Here is an 18,301-nt window from a genome sequence, read left to right on the forward strand (position 1 = left end):
GGCTTACTAAAAAACAGAAAATATTCTTTGTTAGGCAGGAAGCTAGGAGAGTCTCTGGACTTGACTCATCAAACAATGACTCTCCCATCAAACAATGAACAAGACTGTATTGTGATTGTACTAGAAAGTTGGACAATAAGGAGTATATAAATACTTATTTCACTTACCATTAGGAAACGCTTTTAGTGCCAACAGGGAATCATCAAGTTGGTTGACAATTTTAATGGTACTTTCCTGAATCTTTTCTACTTTTTTGCTCAATCCGTTCAATTCAAATAAAAGGCCTGTTGAAAGAAGTAACTGTCATCTTTCTGTGCATTAAAAAAAGGACAATCCGCACGAGCCCTACATAATAATAAGCACTCATTTATCTAATCACACAGAACTTTTTTGTCTTTTTTAACAGAAAGAAAATTTTAAATACATAAATGTAAACTGAATGCAGTAAGAACAGATAAGCTTCTATAGGCACTGTTCCATGCAAAGTTATCCTTTTTGGCAAATTCAAATCAGAAACACAGTCAGGACAAAGTCATAAATTAAAATTATTCCAAGATGGTGAACCCTTATAGCTTCTATGATATTCTTGACATTTTTCTTGAAATACAACAGGAGCCATTCAAGACTGTATTTCTTCCAATTATGTTTGAGATACATGTAGAATCCTCCCATTAGAAATAAAAATACATAGAACAGAATGAACAAAAAAATTGTGTATTCAGTCCATCTGAATTACGCAAGACGTATAAATTTGTGCAGAACTACTGATATTAAGAGCAAAGACCATTTTACAGTTACATTTTGTCTCTGTTAACCATCCACATTCGGTTCAAAACTTCCCGTAGGGTTGGACAATGCTCCTAAACGAAGTCTGAGTTCAAAATGCTTTTGTACTTCCAAGGTGCAGACTCAAAAGCTCTGCTGATCTTCTTGGAGTGATAAACTAAAAGGATTTTGTAATTTACAGAGGCACTCTGATCCAAAAGACACTTTTCACAAACAGAAAAAAAATTCAGCTTGTTATTGTATTTCAGCTATGTAGAAGGGATAAGAAAAAAAAAGATTATGGCTTAAAGATATCATTCTACAGACTCGTGTAATCTGTGATTTATTAGATCAAACTGAATGAACATATTTCTTCAAGAACTTTGTTCGTTCTTCACCTACTGTGCAATCTCTAATGACCTCATTAATAGCATTCAGAAAAAAAAACATTTGAAGAAAGCATTACTTTGAGACAAATTAGGTATAGTCAGTTTTTTAAATGATCACCAAAGAAAATTATATTCTTACAAAAACAAAATAAAATATATGAATCCTGAATAAAACATTGATTTCAATAGTACAAAAGTATATATGTATTTATATACAATATTGTACCTTACTTTAAGGTCATTTAAAAAGAGAAAAAGAAAAACCTACCATAAGACAGGCTATGGAAAAGGAAACAGAAGCAGTAAATGTGAACTCTAAAGAACTAACCGTTATTTTTTTTCTTCAGATCTTTAGCTTCATTCTGAACTTTGGAGCTAAGCTGTAGAGTGTTTCTGCCAAGAAGACTGAGAGACTCATCTGGCTGGAAAAATAAAATAAAAGCAGAAATGCCAGAAGTTCAACTGAAGACACTGAAGAGTCTATGGACATCAAATATGATTAGCAAACACTCTCACCATTTCTATAATATTCTATTTATTACCTTTTTAAGCATAATTTAAAAAAATCCAATTGTAACCTTTTGCCCAAGAGCGTGACACTGAAATAAAACCTAACAAATTCCAGTGTCATGGTTTTATGATTGTCGTGGTTTTATGATTTTTGGTACTGGTATTCCACATCATAACATCATGTAGTGCATTTGGAGTTAAAGAGTTAATGCTCCAGCTCCGTGGATCATCGACAGTTCCAGGTATACCTGTCTCAGAAGGGAAGAAGAACTCCATTCCCCAGAGGACTTTGCGATGCTTTGCGTTCTTACGTGTTTACGCTCAGAGGGAAAGATAAAAACTGTCTGCAGTCATGGGACACTCTTTCTTTTGCGATGGACTCAGCAGTGGGTGCTCGCTGCCATCCGCCTTCAGCGTTAGCGTAAGGCCTTCAGTTTATCAAACACTCTCTCTTGCTCATTTTATTTGATTTATTAGCTTTAATTCCAATTATACTGTATTATATTGTGTTATTTTACTTTCCGATATCTATTTAGTAAATTAGCTTTCCTCCTCAGGTCATTGATGCTGTTTTGTTTCTAGGCCCATCTCCCTTTTCCCTTTTTCCCTTCCTCTTTCCTGGGGCGTGGGTCTCCCACACCAATCGTCACGGAACCAGGCCGAACCTGCCTGTAAACAGTTGACAATGATTTTTTGGTATTGATATTCCACATTATAGCATCATATAGTGCATTGAGAATTGAAGAGTTAACGCTCCAGCTCTGTGGAATACCAATACCAAAAATCATAAAACCATGACATCCAGTCGGGACAGTGCTACTGATTTTCTGTTATCTTTTGGAACACTGTTTGTTTTTGCTCCATTTCTAAGGCAAAATTCTCAGCACTAAGCCCAATTAAGATATTTGAAAATTCCAGTCTTAAAGCATCTTTTAATCCATTTATCCATCTGGAAAAATCCCTGGGAGGACACATGCTGTGTATAAGACAGCATGTGATAAAATAAACAAGCACATCATTCCAACTATTTTGATCACTATCATGTGAATGCAATATCGTTTATTTGACTCTCCAGGAATACTGTATATGACAAATGTAAAACAGCTGATTCTTTCCTCGGGTTAGCAATCATGAAAAATGCAAGAGATAAAAGGATGGAAATGTATACAGTATGAAAGTAACAGTAACAGGTCAGGTAACTAATTAGTCAGATCTTTGTAAACTACTTCTATAACAACAACCTCATAATTGTGCAAGGTGGAAGAATGGAAGATGCGATATAAAATACATTTAGTTACTGATTGCCCTCAACTAAGCAAAACAGCTGTGGTTGTGAATACCTAGATAGAAGTGGAATAGGGATGAGTTGAATACGAAGATGGCTAAATAATTCCAAAGGCAAAAAGGAGCACCAAGGAATGGGAGCTTAAGCCATGACACTTCTTGTGGGAAGTGTCCTTTAGTGGGACATGTCCCTGCCCATAGCAGTGGGGTTGGAACTACATAACCTTAAAGGTCCCTTCCAAAGCAAACCATTTAATGATTCTATGAAATGCAGGTCAGATGGCTGATGACAAAGACACAAAGAATCATAACCAATCCAGCTAAATGTGCATCACATGTATAAAAACAGAAGTGTAAAGAGGAAAGACAGAATGTGAAATCTGGTATCCTTACTGTCTTAGAGCATAGATTCAGGATACACTATATATCTGGAGGCAGGACAGGCTGCCTCCATTCACAACAATCCAGATTCCAGCAAAAGAAAAAGCCTACAAAACAAGTATTCCAAAATGTGAAAGATAAGGAAGCTAATATCAATACTTACTAAATGCAAAGGACCATTTACAACTCTAGATGCATCATCTGCCAAACTCTCTGTCCTTTCAATCACATTTTTAACACTGGAGTGGGTGTAGACAGCAGCAGTTGCATTCAAAGTCACATCCTTCACTTTTGAGAGGCCACTAAGTAGGAAATTAACAAATAATTCTATTTTTGTGAAACAAGCAACGTAAACAGTAAGTTCCACGTCCTGTTACACGTGTGTGTTACAACATGAAGAACTTTCTAGAATTCAAGATGCACTCTGAAAAAAAGATCACAACCCTCCAAAGGGCTGCAAAAAGGGCTTTCAGTGAATTATTTTGAACTGAAAAAGTTCCAAATCACCAGAAAACTTAAAATACTTCTTTTTCTTTTTGCCAATGGTTAATTTTTCAATTTTAGCTACTTAGCTACAATAGCATTCTTCATGAAGAACGAACAAATTACATCACGTAGACATAACAGAATATAAACACGTTCCTACCTGGAGCAAAAAAGCAACACGGAGTAATACAGAACCTAGAAGGAAATACAACTATCTGAAAGCTACTCCATATCAAATTTTGTTTTACTGAATTTGTTTGGATAGATTAAAACCATCAAAGTTACTCAACATTACTCAAAGCAAAGAAAAATTTCTGTTCTCAAGCTTAAAATATACATAATTTTTTCAATCTTTGTAGATTTAAACTTGAACACATATCTCTGCTGATTTTATAAGACAAATGAGCAAGAGTCCTATAAGTATTCCAGTGATAGATTATTTCCACTGAAATAACTCAAATTACTTGAAAATTCTAGGAGTGCATTTGAGTGCGTTTGGAATTGCAACCCGCTCAGTTCTGTGAGATGCTTTGAAAGCAACAATAATGAAGGCATAGAAAAAATAGCTTCTTGATGAGATTCAGAGATATACAGTCAAAGAAGTATTCATACACAGACCACAAGCTTTTCAAGTCATACTATGATACATTCACTGGGCACTTAATAACTCACCAGTTATTGCGCAAGTCAGCCGCATGAAATTCAAGACTATCAACCCCCTCTATATCATTTAATTAAGATACTGTAACTACATTAAAGACAAAAAAAAAAAGGCAACTGATAGGAAATAGAGGATAAAAACTCATTCCTTTTCCTTAGTGGACTAAACCACTACTACTTACTCTTACTTAAATTAAATCTGACAGGATTATAAATGAGGCCTCTCTAAACTTCAACTTTCTCAAGTTTCTTACCTCTGCAGTGCATCTGCAAGTATTTGGAACTGAGCAGCATGATCCTCAGCTCTGTACACCAGGTCAAGCACTCCTCTCACAGACATCTGCATCACCAGCTCATCCACATGTTGTCTCAAGTTGGTATTCCACTGGAGTAGTTCATCCTGGTGGACCTCCAAGTTCTGCACAAGAAAAGGGTTTCCTTTTTCCTCCCTCCCACCAATAGCAAAACCCACTTGATAGTGTCAAACAGGATGTTCGAACTTAAGAACTTACTGATGTAGAGTTCTTTACATCATGGGAAAGAGCAGCAGCAACGTTCACTAAGAATTTTCCTTCTTTAATGAGCATAGTTGAGACTTCTTTACTTTCCTTTATACTCAGCTTTTTTTCCTACAGTAAAAATCATTTGTTTTACAGTCTGTAAGTTAACTAGTGCATATATTAGATATTCATTATTTTTCTTTTCAAACAAGGGTATGGTTTTCTTTGAGAGTTATCAAGATACCACACATATTAAGATGTTTAAATGTGTACAGCTTTCTGAAAGGCTAAAAGGCAACTTATAAACAAAATTTCATATTTTATATATCTTACATAACAACACAGATGTCCGGTCTTACATTTAACTCTCCCAGGTTGCTAGAGATAAGAGGAAACAAGCGATTTGTCTCATTGATGTTAGCGAGTGCATTGTTCACCAGATACTGTGCATCTTGCAGTTTGCTGTTGTGCTTTGATAAGAGCTCGCTTGCATCCTTTTTCAGCTCAGCAAGCTCCTGTTGGGGTTTAAGATAGTCTTTCTGAACCCGGAGCAACACATTTTCTGCAGCTCTGGCAAAGGGAAGAAGTGAGAAATAAGCACACGGTAAAGGGTAGACAGGCATGGGGTTCATCCAAAATTACTGAAAATGCACCTTTTTACAGAAGTCCACAATTTTTCATAAAAAATCATGCATAAACACACCAGCTTAGTTACATGCTTGAGCACACAAAAAGATGAAGGAATACTGTTAACGAGCTTTGAATGTGTTGATTAGAAAAGTGTAAATAAAAAATAAAAACAAAATTCATCATTAAAATGACCCCTGAATTGCAATCACCATACTTATCCCTTAGAAAGAAATATTATCTGGGCAATATCAAATTCCTTCCCAGATTAGTCAATTGTTAATTCCCTTGGTCTATATGGGAATATTTGCACATCCATTTGAACACTTTCTACTATTGAAGAAATCTGACTCAAAATGATCCTTAAAGTCTATCCCTCTCTTTATTTCCACACAGCAACTCCTATAAATGGCACTTTCACATAAACATTTGTCCCTTAATATGATTTAAAGCCATTCTGACAGAATCACAGAATCCTTAAAGCTGAAATGGACCTCTGAATGTTATCTAGTCCAACTGCCCTGCAAAGAACATGGACACCACAGCTAGATCAGGCTGTCCAGGGCCTGATCCAGCCTGACCTTGAAAGTTCCAAGGGATGGGGCATCAACCACCTCTCTGGGCAACCTGTTTCCAGAACCCTCACTGCAAGATATTTTTTCCTTATATCTAACCTAAATCTATCCTCTCTGAGCTTTAATCCATTTCCCCTTGTTCTATCACCACAGACTCTGCTGAAGAGTCTGTCCCCTTTCCTGTAGTGTCCCTTCAGATACAGAAAGAAAGCCCTCAAGCCTCCTCACAGCCTTCTCTTCCCCAGGCTGAAGAACCCCAGATCTCTCATCCTGTCCTCATAGGAGAGATGTTCCACTCCATGTATCATTTTTGTGGCTCTCCTCTGGACACGCTTTAAATAGTTACAAGAGCAAAAGTATTTTACAAAACAATATCACAGAACTGTAGGGATTGGAAGGGACCTCTAGACTCCAACCCCCTGCCAAAGCAGCTCCTTAGCCCAGGTTGCACAAGTAGGTGTCCAGGCGGGTCTTGAATATCTCCAGAGAAGGAGGCTCCACAACTCCTCTGGGCAGCCTGTTCAATTGCTCTGACACCACTACTGTGAACAAGTTCCATGAACATTTGTGTGGAACATCCCATGCCTCAGTTTGTGGCTATTTCCCCTCGTCCTATCACCACACACTGCAGAGAAGAGTCCAGCCTCATCCCTTTGCCTCCCACTCCTTAGATATTTATAGATGTGGATCAGATCCCCTCTGAGTCTTCTTTTTTCAAGGCTGAACAGACCCAGGTGTCTCAGCCTCTCTTCATAAGAGAGGTGTTCCATGCCCTTTATCATCTTTGTAGCCTTCTGCTGGACTCTTTTCAGGAGATGCCTTTTTTTTGGTACTGGTGAGCCCAGAACTGGACACAATACTCAGTAATACAGTAATGACTTCTATTTCATGTAAATTATGCAGTAAAAAGATCATATTCTAAATGGCTTACACAGCAAAGTGTGGGGAGACCTCATGGAGTTTTCACTTACAAGCATTGCTCAACAATATGTCACCACATGATCACTACACTATCAGCCACGTGGTAAATTCTGCATCCTGAAAAATGCACTGTCAAGCTGCTTATTTAAATCAGTTTTGAATATACAGCTGCACTGCATGATAAATTCTACAGAGCAAATATCTAATAAATCGTATTAACCCTCTCCTTCAATATGTCAAAGGACTTATCAGAGATCTTTCAGGAATTTTGACAGTCTGTAATTGAAAAACTTCAGTTACAAATGCCTTGTGTAACAGCTCAAGATGATGCTGAAATTCAGAACCTTTTCTTAGTATGCAACAGAATGTTTTGGAGACATTTTTATAAGTGTAAAAGGTTATCTTAAGTTCTTAATAAATATAAGAATAAGCAGTACACTTCTACACCATGATCATGTTAATCTAGCTTCTATACAGTTTAATACCTGATGCAAGGAAAAGTGCAGGAGTCTAGCAATCAAAATCAGATAACCTTCCAGTTTAAACATTCTGTTCTACTTCTAATTTAAAAAATTCAATAAAGAAAAGTTAAGTTTTCAGAAATATTCTTGAGCTAATTTTTTTTTATCTCCTGAAGCCAATACTTACATGCTTTTCTGTGCAACCTAGCCCAGGGAACTTGCTTTAGCAAGGGGTTGGATGGTTTGAGAGGACCCTTTTAACTTAACTCCGTGATTCTGTGACACAGCTGTTTGTGGCCAATGCTTCATATTTTTGAAGTTGGAACAAAAATGTTGCTGGCTGTTATAATAGCCATTGTTTTAGATTGACAAATCTGGCAAAAAAAAACCAAACTAACAAATAACTAATTCAAAGCTATTTCAAAATAACCTTTAAATGCAGGTAAATTGAGATAACAACTACAAATTCTAAGCAGTGGCTCAGAACACTGAATAAAATGCCTTGGTTTCATTTGCAAATCTAGTTGATACATATTCCATTGACAATACTTTATCATGAAGATCTTGGGCTTGCAACTCTGAGACTGTTTTATTAGGTTCCCAATCCACACAAAGATGTGCATTTGGGCCAAATCTGAATCAAAACAGCAAGCCTATCCACTTACTGCAATTAATAATTGTATCATATCCAAACAAACAGGGATTTGACTTTATTAGTACCACGGGAGATGCCTAAATATCTCCCAGTAACAACACTTGGATGTGTTCATGCAGAGTTCATGTAGCTCCAGCTGAGTTAGTTAGCATAACACAGTATGTTACTATAGAGCAAGGATTCTTCAGATCTCTCTCCAAAAAGCAGTATTGCATATTACAGACATACGTGAATCAAAGTTCCCATAGAATAGGCTTACTTTAGGACACTGGTAGCATTATAGTGCCATCGAACAAAATCTTTCTTGCGCAATTCATCCAGTAGAGTTGAAATATCTTCATGCAGGCTCTGAGATGTAACGTTTGACAGTGGGAGGTCCAGGCCCAGTGTTTCATTTAGTGACCCTGCAACTTCAGCAAGTACTAAATAGAAGAGTAAACGATTTATTAGTCATACAACTGATAAAGGAATATGTGAACCCCATGCAAAAGTTGTAGCACTTATGTGTAACCAGCTCTTTAAAAGTTACAGAGGAAACACTTGTAAATTCTGCAAAGAAGTGGAAATAGCTTAAAAGCAGGATACCTTTGATGGCTGTATGTACGGTATCAATAAATCCACACAGTTCTTTACTTTTACTCCTGGTTTCCTGAGTCATCGCGTTAAGCTGCCAAGCTTTTTTCAAAACTCTAGATGACTAGAATAAAATCAGATATATTCTTTAACAATACTATTATAACACTGATCAATTAATTATTATTGCTCATCTTTTTACATTTTTTCCAATAGTGAGAATTACTCCATGACAGGAAACTACATTTTTAACTAGGCAGACCTAGCTGATTCTGAAATTTAATGCTTTCATGCTACAACATTGTTATTTTGAAAGATCCAGCCCCTGATATCAGTGAAGAATTAATTTATCAATAATTTTCTTAATTAGAAGAAAAAAAAATAAAAGCTATTACTTTTGTACATACTTGTAAAAATCAAAACTTGTATCTTCAGATAATTCCTCTTAGCAATAATAAGGCTGCTAGGGTAAGTCCCTATTTCAATTTGTTACAACTATTCAACAAACAATAGGTATACATGAACAGTAAATGAAACCTAACAGACTAGGACTACTGAAAAGTGTCCATTTACATTTTTTCTGGTGCTAAAGCTGAATAAAGAACATAAGTATTAGATTTTTCAAGAGATACAATTCTGCTGAAAATATTTTAAATACAATGATGTAAATGTAAAAGACTGGTGAGTATTCAACAGTGACAATTTTAAATAAGCTTCACTTTTTAGAACCAGTGAGAAGAAAAGCTCTTCCGTTTTAGGACCTTAAATGATCACAATAGAAAAAGCTTCTGAGCTCCAACAGAAACCACGTACATCTCCCATGTGATGTAATAAAACACTGTAGTTTGTTGAGTAATTCCACAGAATGGTTAACCCCTCTCCCCAGAAAAAAACTAGAGAACAGACAGAATTCTTCCACTGAAGCCTATAGATTTAAAATAATTTCTAAGCAATACTCCGGCATGTATGTTCAGAGAAAACTCAAAAGATTTCTCCACAAATGCTAGGAATTAAATATGCAGCACCTACTTCTTCAGGCAACTGATCAACATCCCTTGACAAACTCAGACGACTTTCTTCTGCTGCAGCTAATGAATACATTGGATCTTCTCTAGGAACTATAAACTCCTGTAAGAAACAACACAGTGATGTAAAGAGTCCATCGTGTGTCCAGAAGATTTCTGGGAAAAAGTAACTACGCAAATTTCTTAGACCACTTCTATTTTTTAAATGATGTTTTTCTAAGGCATAAGATGACAGAATAGTTGCATACATAGGTTCATAGGTTCATAAGGTTGGAAAGGACCTACAAGATCATCTAGTCCAACCATCCTCCTATCACTATCCCTACTCAACTACTAAATCAAATCCCTACATATAGCTGATGAAAAGAAGTGTGTGATTTCTATAGGTGGAAGGAAATAAATCTCCAGATCCAACTATTTTGTACTTCCAGTCAAATAATAAATGAGATCCAATTTTCAGCTTTCCCAATTCTCAATTTCTCCACAGTCTTAGCTGTCTGAACAAGCTACTTTCAGGAATTAAAAGACCCATCAAATTAAATGTTTCCATCCAGTTCCACATCTGCTACAATTTCAGCAGCTTGTCATGTCAAAATAGCTATATCTAGTGCATGTGTGTGAGGATGGCCATGGAGCCGTTTCAGCATCAAATCCTCTGCATGGCACTCAGGAGTTTACGATCTTGGCATTCAAATAACATAATCAGCCCTGCCCTGAAGAAACTTTAGGCTGTATTTAGCTTCAAGGCCACCTCAAAACTGCTGTGTGTAGCAGTAAACAGGCAATTGTATCTAACTGATACAGTCAAGGCCTGCAACAGAATACCAATTCTCTACAGCTGCAAAACAACGTAAGGAATCTCTTAGCAGGAGGGAAAAAGTGGGTAAAAGTCGGTTAACAGTGAAGGGGACAGTCCTTCTGTGAAGATCTTTAATTCATAAATAAAAGTAGGTATTGTCCAGCTGTTACTTTCATACAAGAAAAGAGGGAAGGAAATATTTCAGTATCACAGAACACAAGAATCCCTACCTCCAAATAAAGGAACTATGACACTTCCAACTTAGCCTCAAGAATAACGTTGTGTCTTTACATAAAAAGAATGGACATCATAGTCACAAGAGGTAGATCAGTCAGATCTTTTAAATATCACACATCCAGGAGAGTGACATCTGGTTTTCTTTTGATTTTGACACACAAAAGAAGTATGTATTACAGGAGAAACTTACATTACTTTCATTTTTACAAAGGATTTGACTTTATAATTAAATAGATGTTATGTATTGAATAATGCTTAGCTTCCTGAATACAATGTTCCTACACAAACACACAACAGTTACAGAAAGCAAGTCAACTGCATCTGTAAAGCATGACAATCATTTGGTGTTTATGCCTTCATGGCATAAAGGAAGGAAAGCAAAACTGAAGCTTTATAACAAAAAATGTTAAGAAGTAAAACTGAAGGATAAGACTAATTCTGTTGAAGCATAAACATGTAATTTAATCCAGTTTGCCTTCAGATATTGTAATTATTATGATTGTTAAGCACTTGGATTGGAATTCAGTCTGCCTCACATTCTAATAGGTGAAATTTTAACTCAAACTCCCCATTTGCAGAATCCAGCAGCACATGAAGGCTCATGTTATTCTGATTGTGGTACAACATGGTGGAATTCAAAGAAAGTAGTTTAAATTCTGTCTTAGAGCTTGTCTTTCCTGAATTACTTCTGGGCAGATTTATCAATAAATAAATATGCTTACTTTATTAGTCATTAAGTAGCAAATATTTTTATTTATCTCTGGCTTTGCACAGAGAATACTAGAACTTAATCTGCAACAACAACCGACCCCCTGGGGTCTACTAAATGTAGTATTTATTTAAGGCAGCACAGGCACTGGAAGGAAAGCTTTCCACAAACAGTCTGAAAGTATCCAAAACAAGTATACTAATAGCTTTTGTCTCCTAAGATGTAGGACAGAGGAAATCACTTGGATGGTCACAGAACATCAAGGAAAGCAAATATCTGCGTTCAAGGAGTCCTATGTAATAAATAAGCAGTTTGTCAGACTCCACTCCCAGGACCCTGACAGCTCTTCAAAGGAACCAAAGAGGGACCTGGCCTCATGCTTCAATTTGATTGCTGAATATTATGCCCTTTAATTTCAGTATGTCTGGGCCAATCCTAAGGACCTACATCATCCAGACGAAGCATGCACATATAGAACATTCAGTAATTATACTGCTGATTGAAAAATATTCAGACATTTATTTAAATATGTCAGTACAAGAAAATAAAATAAAGAAACATAGACAAGTAAAGGGCATAAGATTAATTTCCATAACAAATATAATGATCTTAAATTGGTGTTACTTCCGGATACACTCATGAATTTCAGGAGGACATTTAAATTCCTGTGAGTGGCTGCAAGCTTTCCTTTAAAAGTGTGACTAAATATTTCTACTACTTGTATGTTTATATTACCTTTAGATGTTTTGTTGCATTCTCCAGCTCTGATAGTATCCCAGAGGGCACATGAACAATACCAGTAAGGTTCAGTGATAATAAGTCTTTGTTGAGAATATCCAAGCTGTTTAGCAGAACTCCTGTGCAGTTGTCATTACAAGCTAGATAAGCAATTTCAAAAAGGGGAAGTAACATTAGCATTTATTTTAAAAGGAATCAAATACTGGTGTGAATTGTGTGTTGTTTTTTTGCTGATGTTGTTTGTCTTTGTTTTTCTCCACACATTTACACAGTATGTGCCTTTACTTTTTGTGTTAATACTGATAGAACACAATTCTGAAAATGCAGGTTTGTAAGTCTTGCCCTTCCATGCCTGCTCCAGAAGTGGACCAATTCTAAACATGCTGTCCTTAGGTTAGAACACATTCAAGCTGTCATGCTGACTACCAAGCTGCTTGTTTTGCTATACACGCTACACCTATTTAGTTATATTGCTGTAAATCCAGGACAATGCTACTAACAGTTACTGGACAGGTTACAAAGACAAGGAATCTATTTACATACTGGTGTAGGTACATTTATTCCACATTTCCTTGTATAAAGCAAAATATGAGTCTATAATCCTAATTCATTGTAAAAGCAATTACTGTACTGAGTGGGTCTTCCTTCTATCAGCTGTTTCATAAGGAACTACATGACAAATTATTGATAGAGCATGCCTATACACATGGGATGACTCCTTGAACATTATCAGAGCAATCTCACAGGAAAAGAGTCAATAATATAGGAATTTAATGTTTTCAAACAAAATCATGCTAAAAACAGCTAATAAGTATTAAAATTATCTATTCTTAAATATATTTGTAGTCCTACATTTGCCAATTTAAGGACTAACTGCTGATCTGATATCATGGTCTGTACTGCAGTTTCCTCTTTGTTTATAGAATCACAGAATAGTTGAGGTTAGACAGAACCCCTCAGGATACTGATTAGTTCAAGCCTTTTATAGAGAGAATAGATCAACCAATAGAAAAACACTTATGAAATAAACTAAAGCCCAGAAATAAATTTCAAAGCCACCTACAAACACACTCTTCTTCCAGAAGAAGATGTCTTGGTTCACACTCCTCACAGAGCTGTCCTGTCACACCCTGCTTACATAGGCACTTGCCAGTCACACGATCACAATTAACATGAACAGAGCCACTTGGATTGCATCGACACAGATGGCAGCTGCCTCCAGGAAGCTGAGGGTCACCATAATAGCCAAGAGAGCACCTAAAATGGGAGGAACGAGACAGTGAACATCAGGAAATATTCATCATAAAACCAGAAATCATGTTTATCTTTGAGAATCACTGATAGAGTCTTGATTCACAGTTTTTCTACAGTAGCTAACAAGTCATGAAGTCCTTCCACCCATATTCATACATTTATTTATGAATAATCTATTCCAAGAAGTATGGTTTATATTCAAAGCTGTCCCTGCAATTTGTGGAAAGCAATTGAGACATTGAGTACAACTCACTTTTCGCAGTACTGTCCTTCATAACCTGGGAGACAAGCATCACAGTGGTAATCCTGTACACCTTTCAGGACACAAGTGGGACTAAAACTGGAGGAAGGAAAAACAAATACCTGCTAGCACAGCAATGCAAAACCATGTAATGGCAGAGAATCTCATTCAGCCACAGACTGAGTATCCTCTGCTCAACCTAATGCAATGGACTAGAATGTGTATTTTGTTTCTTAAAAAAAGATTTCTTTCCTCCAATGCAACTCCTTTACTTTATGTTGTACTAAAGCATCTTACAACATTCTATTTGAAAGATATGACAAAGCTTAAACAAACTGTAAGAGTTCTATCTTAAGTCATCTAGTGCTTTCTCTTACTTCCCCCTCTCTAAAGAACCTGAGGAGTGAAGCTTCTTGTGTGGCAGAATGGAAGCAGTAAGCTACCTCCTGTTCCAGCACCATAGTTATGGTGTCCATCACCCTCTTTTGAACACATCCTCTCTGTCTGAGCCATTTCCTAGCTCTGTTTTGCCCTCTGCCCAGTCACTCCCTCTGGCCATCTGGAAGTTTACAGGATTTCTGTATCAATATACCCCTCTGCAAAATTAACTCCAAAGAAATTAGCATGGATTTATATCCATTGTTTCAACAGTGCATTACAGATGAGGAAAGTAAGGTGAGGGAGCTGCAGGATATAGCTATTATATCTGTCTAACTGATATCTGAACGACTCTGTGACTCTGTGAGTAGTCCCACTCATGCTCTAACTCAATTAGAACCAAAAGCAACAGTTCTTTTCAAGTTTCTAGATAAAAAGTAGTCTGCATAACATTTTGATTTTAAAAATATCTTTAACTGTGTCTACAAGCAAACATAAAAATTTCAAACAAAGGTGTACCTACTATTTATCTCATTAAAATCTCCTGAACTGGCTAGAAAAGGCCTGAAATACTGAAACATTGTCTTTAAAACAAAAAAGAGACCCACATTTAAAACTGAAATACATCAGTGTAACTTATTCCATTATCTATAAAAAGTGAGGGAAAAAAATGATATCTATTAGTTACTCTTTTAGCTTTAAAATCACACAAAGTTATCACTAAATATAAACTCTGAATTTAAGCTGTACTTGCTAAAATAAGTAGCTTTCAGGAAATAAAAAATTAAGGACATGTGTAACAATAACTATCTCCTATTGTCATAGAGTGTAGGGCATAGGAGGTAGGACATACAGCACAAGGAATCTGGAAGGCTGAAATGTACATTGGATTTAATAAGTTCTGGTTACCTAACAGGGTTGGCTCTGGGACAGGCACAAAGAGAGCAGTCGTTGACAGATCCAATTACTTTCCCATAGTAGCCTGGGGCACAAGCACTGCAGTAATCACCAACTGTGTTATCTCTACAGTTCTGGTACACAGAAAGGAATTCAGACAGTTTAAAACAACAAAAAACAAGAAGAATTTTATCTTCTCCCCAATCCATAAATGCATCAAGTCTTTAACAATCACATCTAAATGTCACCACTCATCGGTCAGCATTCTCTGGATAGAGGGATGATTTATGCAAAAATAAGCAAAATGCCAGCATATTTTCCATTCCATCAGGCAGGCCGACTTAATATCTGCTCTGAATTCCCATTAAGATTTGTATATTTCTACTTCTACTAATCCAATTTAGATCAGGAAACCACAGTACAAAACAAAAAACTGTCCTAAAAAAAGTAACTGAGGGAAAAATTAAACAGGACTGGACCAAAAAGACAAATTTTAGTGTTTCAATAAATGAATTTGTCAACCAGAAACAAATAAACAATTACAGTTAAGGTTCACAGACACAGTATTTAATCTGCATAGAGTACTGATCAACAGCCAGTGCTATTAATATTAGAACACCAAATCAGTATTACAAACATAATTACACTCATTCCCTCAGTGATTTTTTTTTCTTTTTTTGATCCTCACGTTTGTGAGTGTGTAGATTTTAGAGGTTAGCAGAGTACAGTAAGAAGTAATAATGCAGCCTTCTACTGCATGGGAACAAAAGTCAGAGGTGAAAATTATTTCTTTTGCCTACACAACTCAGATGGAAATCTCTAAGTAGTATTCATAACATGTGGGTGATTTGCTACCCCTGCGATGAGAAGCTGAGAGAATGAATGACTATTATTCTTCAGTATGAAAGACCTGCATGGTTTGGCCTCATAGTAATGAGAACCATCATTCTTACTCATGAGATTCATACATTAAGTGAAAGAATAGCTTACAAAGAGCCTGAAGGCCTGAGGAAACATAAAATGACTTCAAAGATGAATTCTACAGAAGCTGACTTTGAAATAATCAACTCACCACTGGATAAATAAAGCAACAACAAAAAATGAAGGAAAGAATACCTGGTCATTGAATCATACCAAAGATGAGACTTATATCTTCATCGGATAGCTGAGAATTTAGACAGTTGTGAGCTCACAAGACAAGAGGCTATGTACTAGACCTACGCAACCCCTCTTCACAATTTTTGGGACAAAATGGAAATAAAAAAGTTAAACTTAGCTGAAGTATAATCTTAGACTGCTTTAATTTCAGGATGCCAAAAAGAGTCTCTCTAAAGAAGCTCAGAGCATATTTGCTTCAAGAGAGACAAAAAATTTAACTTTGACCTAGCTCAAAGTGAGGAATGGCTTAGTGCTTCCTTTATTTCTACTTATTTTTGTGTGATTAAACAGACCTTGGGCAAACCAAGGAGTAGAAATCAAAAAGTAACACAGTAAATCAGATAAAGTGAATTCATACACTCAAATTATTTTTAAAATATAATTAAACTTAAAATTATTAATCATTTTGAAAATAGTGACCAAAAAGCTTGATTAATTTTACTGAATAGACCCTATGGAAAATACTATGTGCATTTAGAGATGTAGATAGGGAAAATTTTAACTTTACCAGCCAGTATAGAAGCATACTATTCCCAGAAACTCCTATCATAGATTACTGTCACTGCATGTTCAGGTGAACCCAATGAAAAAATTCATAAGCTGTACATACCAAACACTTTCCGGTTTCAGGATCGCAGGTTTCACTGTGATTATTACAATGACATGGCACACAAGGAGCTATAATAGAATGAGTCTCTCTTACACTGAATTCTTTAGGCTTCTCCCTGTAGTATCCTGGAGCACAGCTCTATTCATAAAGGGAATAAAATTAAAATAACAAGAAAGATTATGGCTGTCAAAACTTATGAACAATTCTGAAAGCCATTTGTGTAACTTAATTATTATCTGGCATAGAAAGGATTCAAGGATTTAGTACCTGACAGGAGAATCCAGCATAGCCAGCAGGACATCTACATTGCTCTATAAGATGAGCTCTAGATCTGCCTAGATGCATCTCTTCAAACTTCACTGCAGTTTCCATTGAGATATCTGCAATTCTGTAAGATTAGGGTAGAAGACAGCATGAAGATCTAGAAGATGGCCTAACACCAAAACTAAGATACAAACATTTTTATGTTTCTCTCCCACAGTCCTCTTTTCCATGCAGAAGATATCACTGCACATGGCAGGGAGGTTGGAATTAAGTGACCTTTAAGGTCCTTTCCTAAACCATCCTATAATTCAATGAGTATGAAACATCTCAATAAAACCTGAAGATTTTTTCAATGAATGCATGTTAGTGTTAGGGTAGTCTGGTTAGGACGCTGTTGGACTTGATCTTGAATGCCTTTTCCAACCTGAGCAATTCTCTGATTCTATGAGATTTCAAGACAGATAGCAAAAATACCAGAAGTACTTCAAAGTAATACAGGTTGATTATCATCAGTCTGCAATTTATTTTTTACAAATCCTCAATGCAAGATTATGCAATTTGCCTCAGAAAAAATGAAGTGAAATACAACAGCTCAGCTCTATGGATACTCTTAAAGAGCTAGCAATAAGGTAGTTTACAGCCTGTGAGACAAATATAATCCCACTCCAGTGTTGTAAAGATGCAAGTATATGTATCCCTGCACGTCTTGTTGTTAGTAAACCAGGTGAGGCAATGATCATATGATATCTCCTCCCTTTTGTTAGTAACTTAGTTCTGTTCAAGATGACAGTGAAATGTTAGTGTTCTAAGGTGGGAATATTTCACTACCACAGCCCATAGTGTATAAAACTACAGGAAAGGACCAAATTCCTACAGACACTCAGAGGATTGTGTGTTCTTCAGAATTCTTCTACAGAAAAAAATGAAAGACAAAGAAAAAATTAATTATCCATAAAGATAAGTTGGTAAAGAAATAATATACAAAACATCTAACTACATTGCCCGTCTTATAGAACACTGAATCAATCTGTAAAGCTTTGTGCTTCCTTATGGGCTTTTCTGTCAAAATAAGCAGTGGAGATATTTACTGTTTTACAGAAAGAATTGAAGAGCAATTCTGTTTCTAATTAAAGGTAATAAACTTCTCTTGTGAAAGAAGAATGTAAGTCATAAATAGGAAATTGGAGATTTCTCTAATTTGACT

At 36.2% G+C, this 18,301-nt stretch overlaps 1 protein-coding gene across 1 annotated transcript in view; it reads right to left on the reverse strand.

Annotated features, from left to right (window-relative positions):
* Positions 1-18,301, reverse strand: part of LAMA1 (laminin subunit alpha 1) — a 101,569-nt gene that overhangs the window by 22,237 nt on the left and 61,031 nt on the right. The window contains exons 28-42 of the mRNA XM_065752656.1: positions 17,101-17,221; positions 16,834-16,971; positions 15,078-15,199; positions 13,803-13,889; positions 13,359-13,552; positions 12,293-12,435; positions 9,817-9,915; positions 8,800-8,911; positions 8,474-8,636; positions 5,335-5,545; positions 4,988-5,104; positions 4,730-4,893; positions 3,493-3,631; positions 1,483-1,576; positions 168-284 (exon numbers count right to left, since the gene is read on the reverse strand). Coding sequence (XP_065608728.1) covers positions 168-284; positions 1,483-1,576; positions 3,493-3,631; positions 4,730-4,893; positions 4,988-5,104; positions 5,335-5,545; positions 8,474-8,636; positions 8,800-8,911; positions 9,817-9,915; positions 12,293-12,435; positions 13,359-13,552; positions 13,803-13,889; positions 15,078-15,199; positions 16,834-16,971; positions 17,101-17,221 — 2,021 coding nt within the window. The remainder of the gene's footprint in view (positions 1-167; positions 285-1,482; positions 1,577-3,492; positions 3,632-4,729; positions 4,894-4,987; positions 5,105-5,334; positions 5,546-8,473; positions 8,637-8,799; positions 8,912-9,816; positions 9,916-12,292; positions 12,436-13,358; positions 13,553-13,802; positions 13,890-15,077; positions 15,200-16,833; positions 16,972-17,100; positions 17,222-18,301) is intronic.

The sequence above is a fragment of the Cyrtonyx montezumae genome, unplaced genomic scaffold (assembly GCF_038088225.1).
Source record: "Cyrtonyx montezumae isolate F1298 unplaced genomic scaffold, pur_monq_1.0 scaffold_8, whole genome shotgun sequence".
Taxonomy (NCBI): domain Eukaryota; kingdom Metazoa; phylum Chordata; class Aves; order Galliformes; family Odontophoridae; genus Cyrtonyx; species Cyrtonyx montezumae.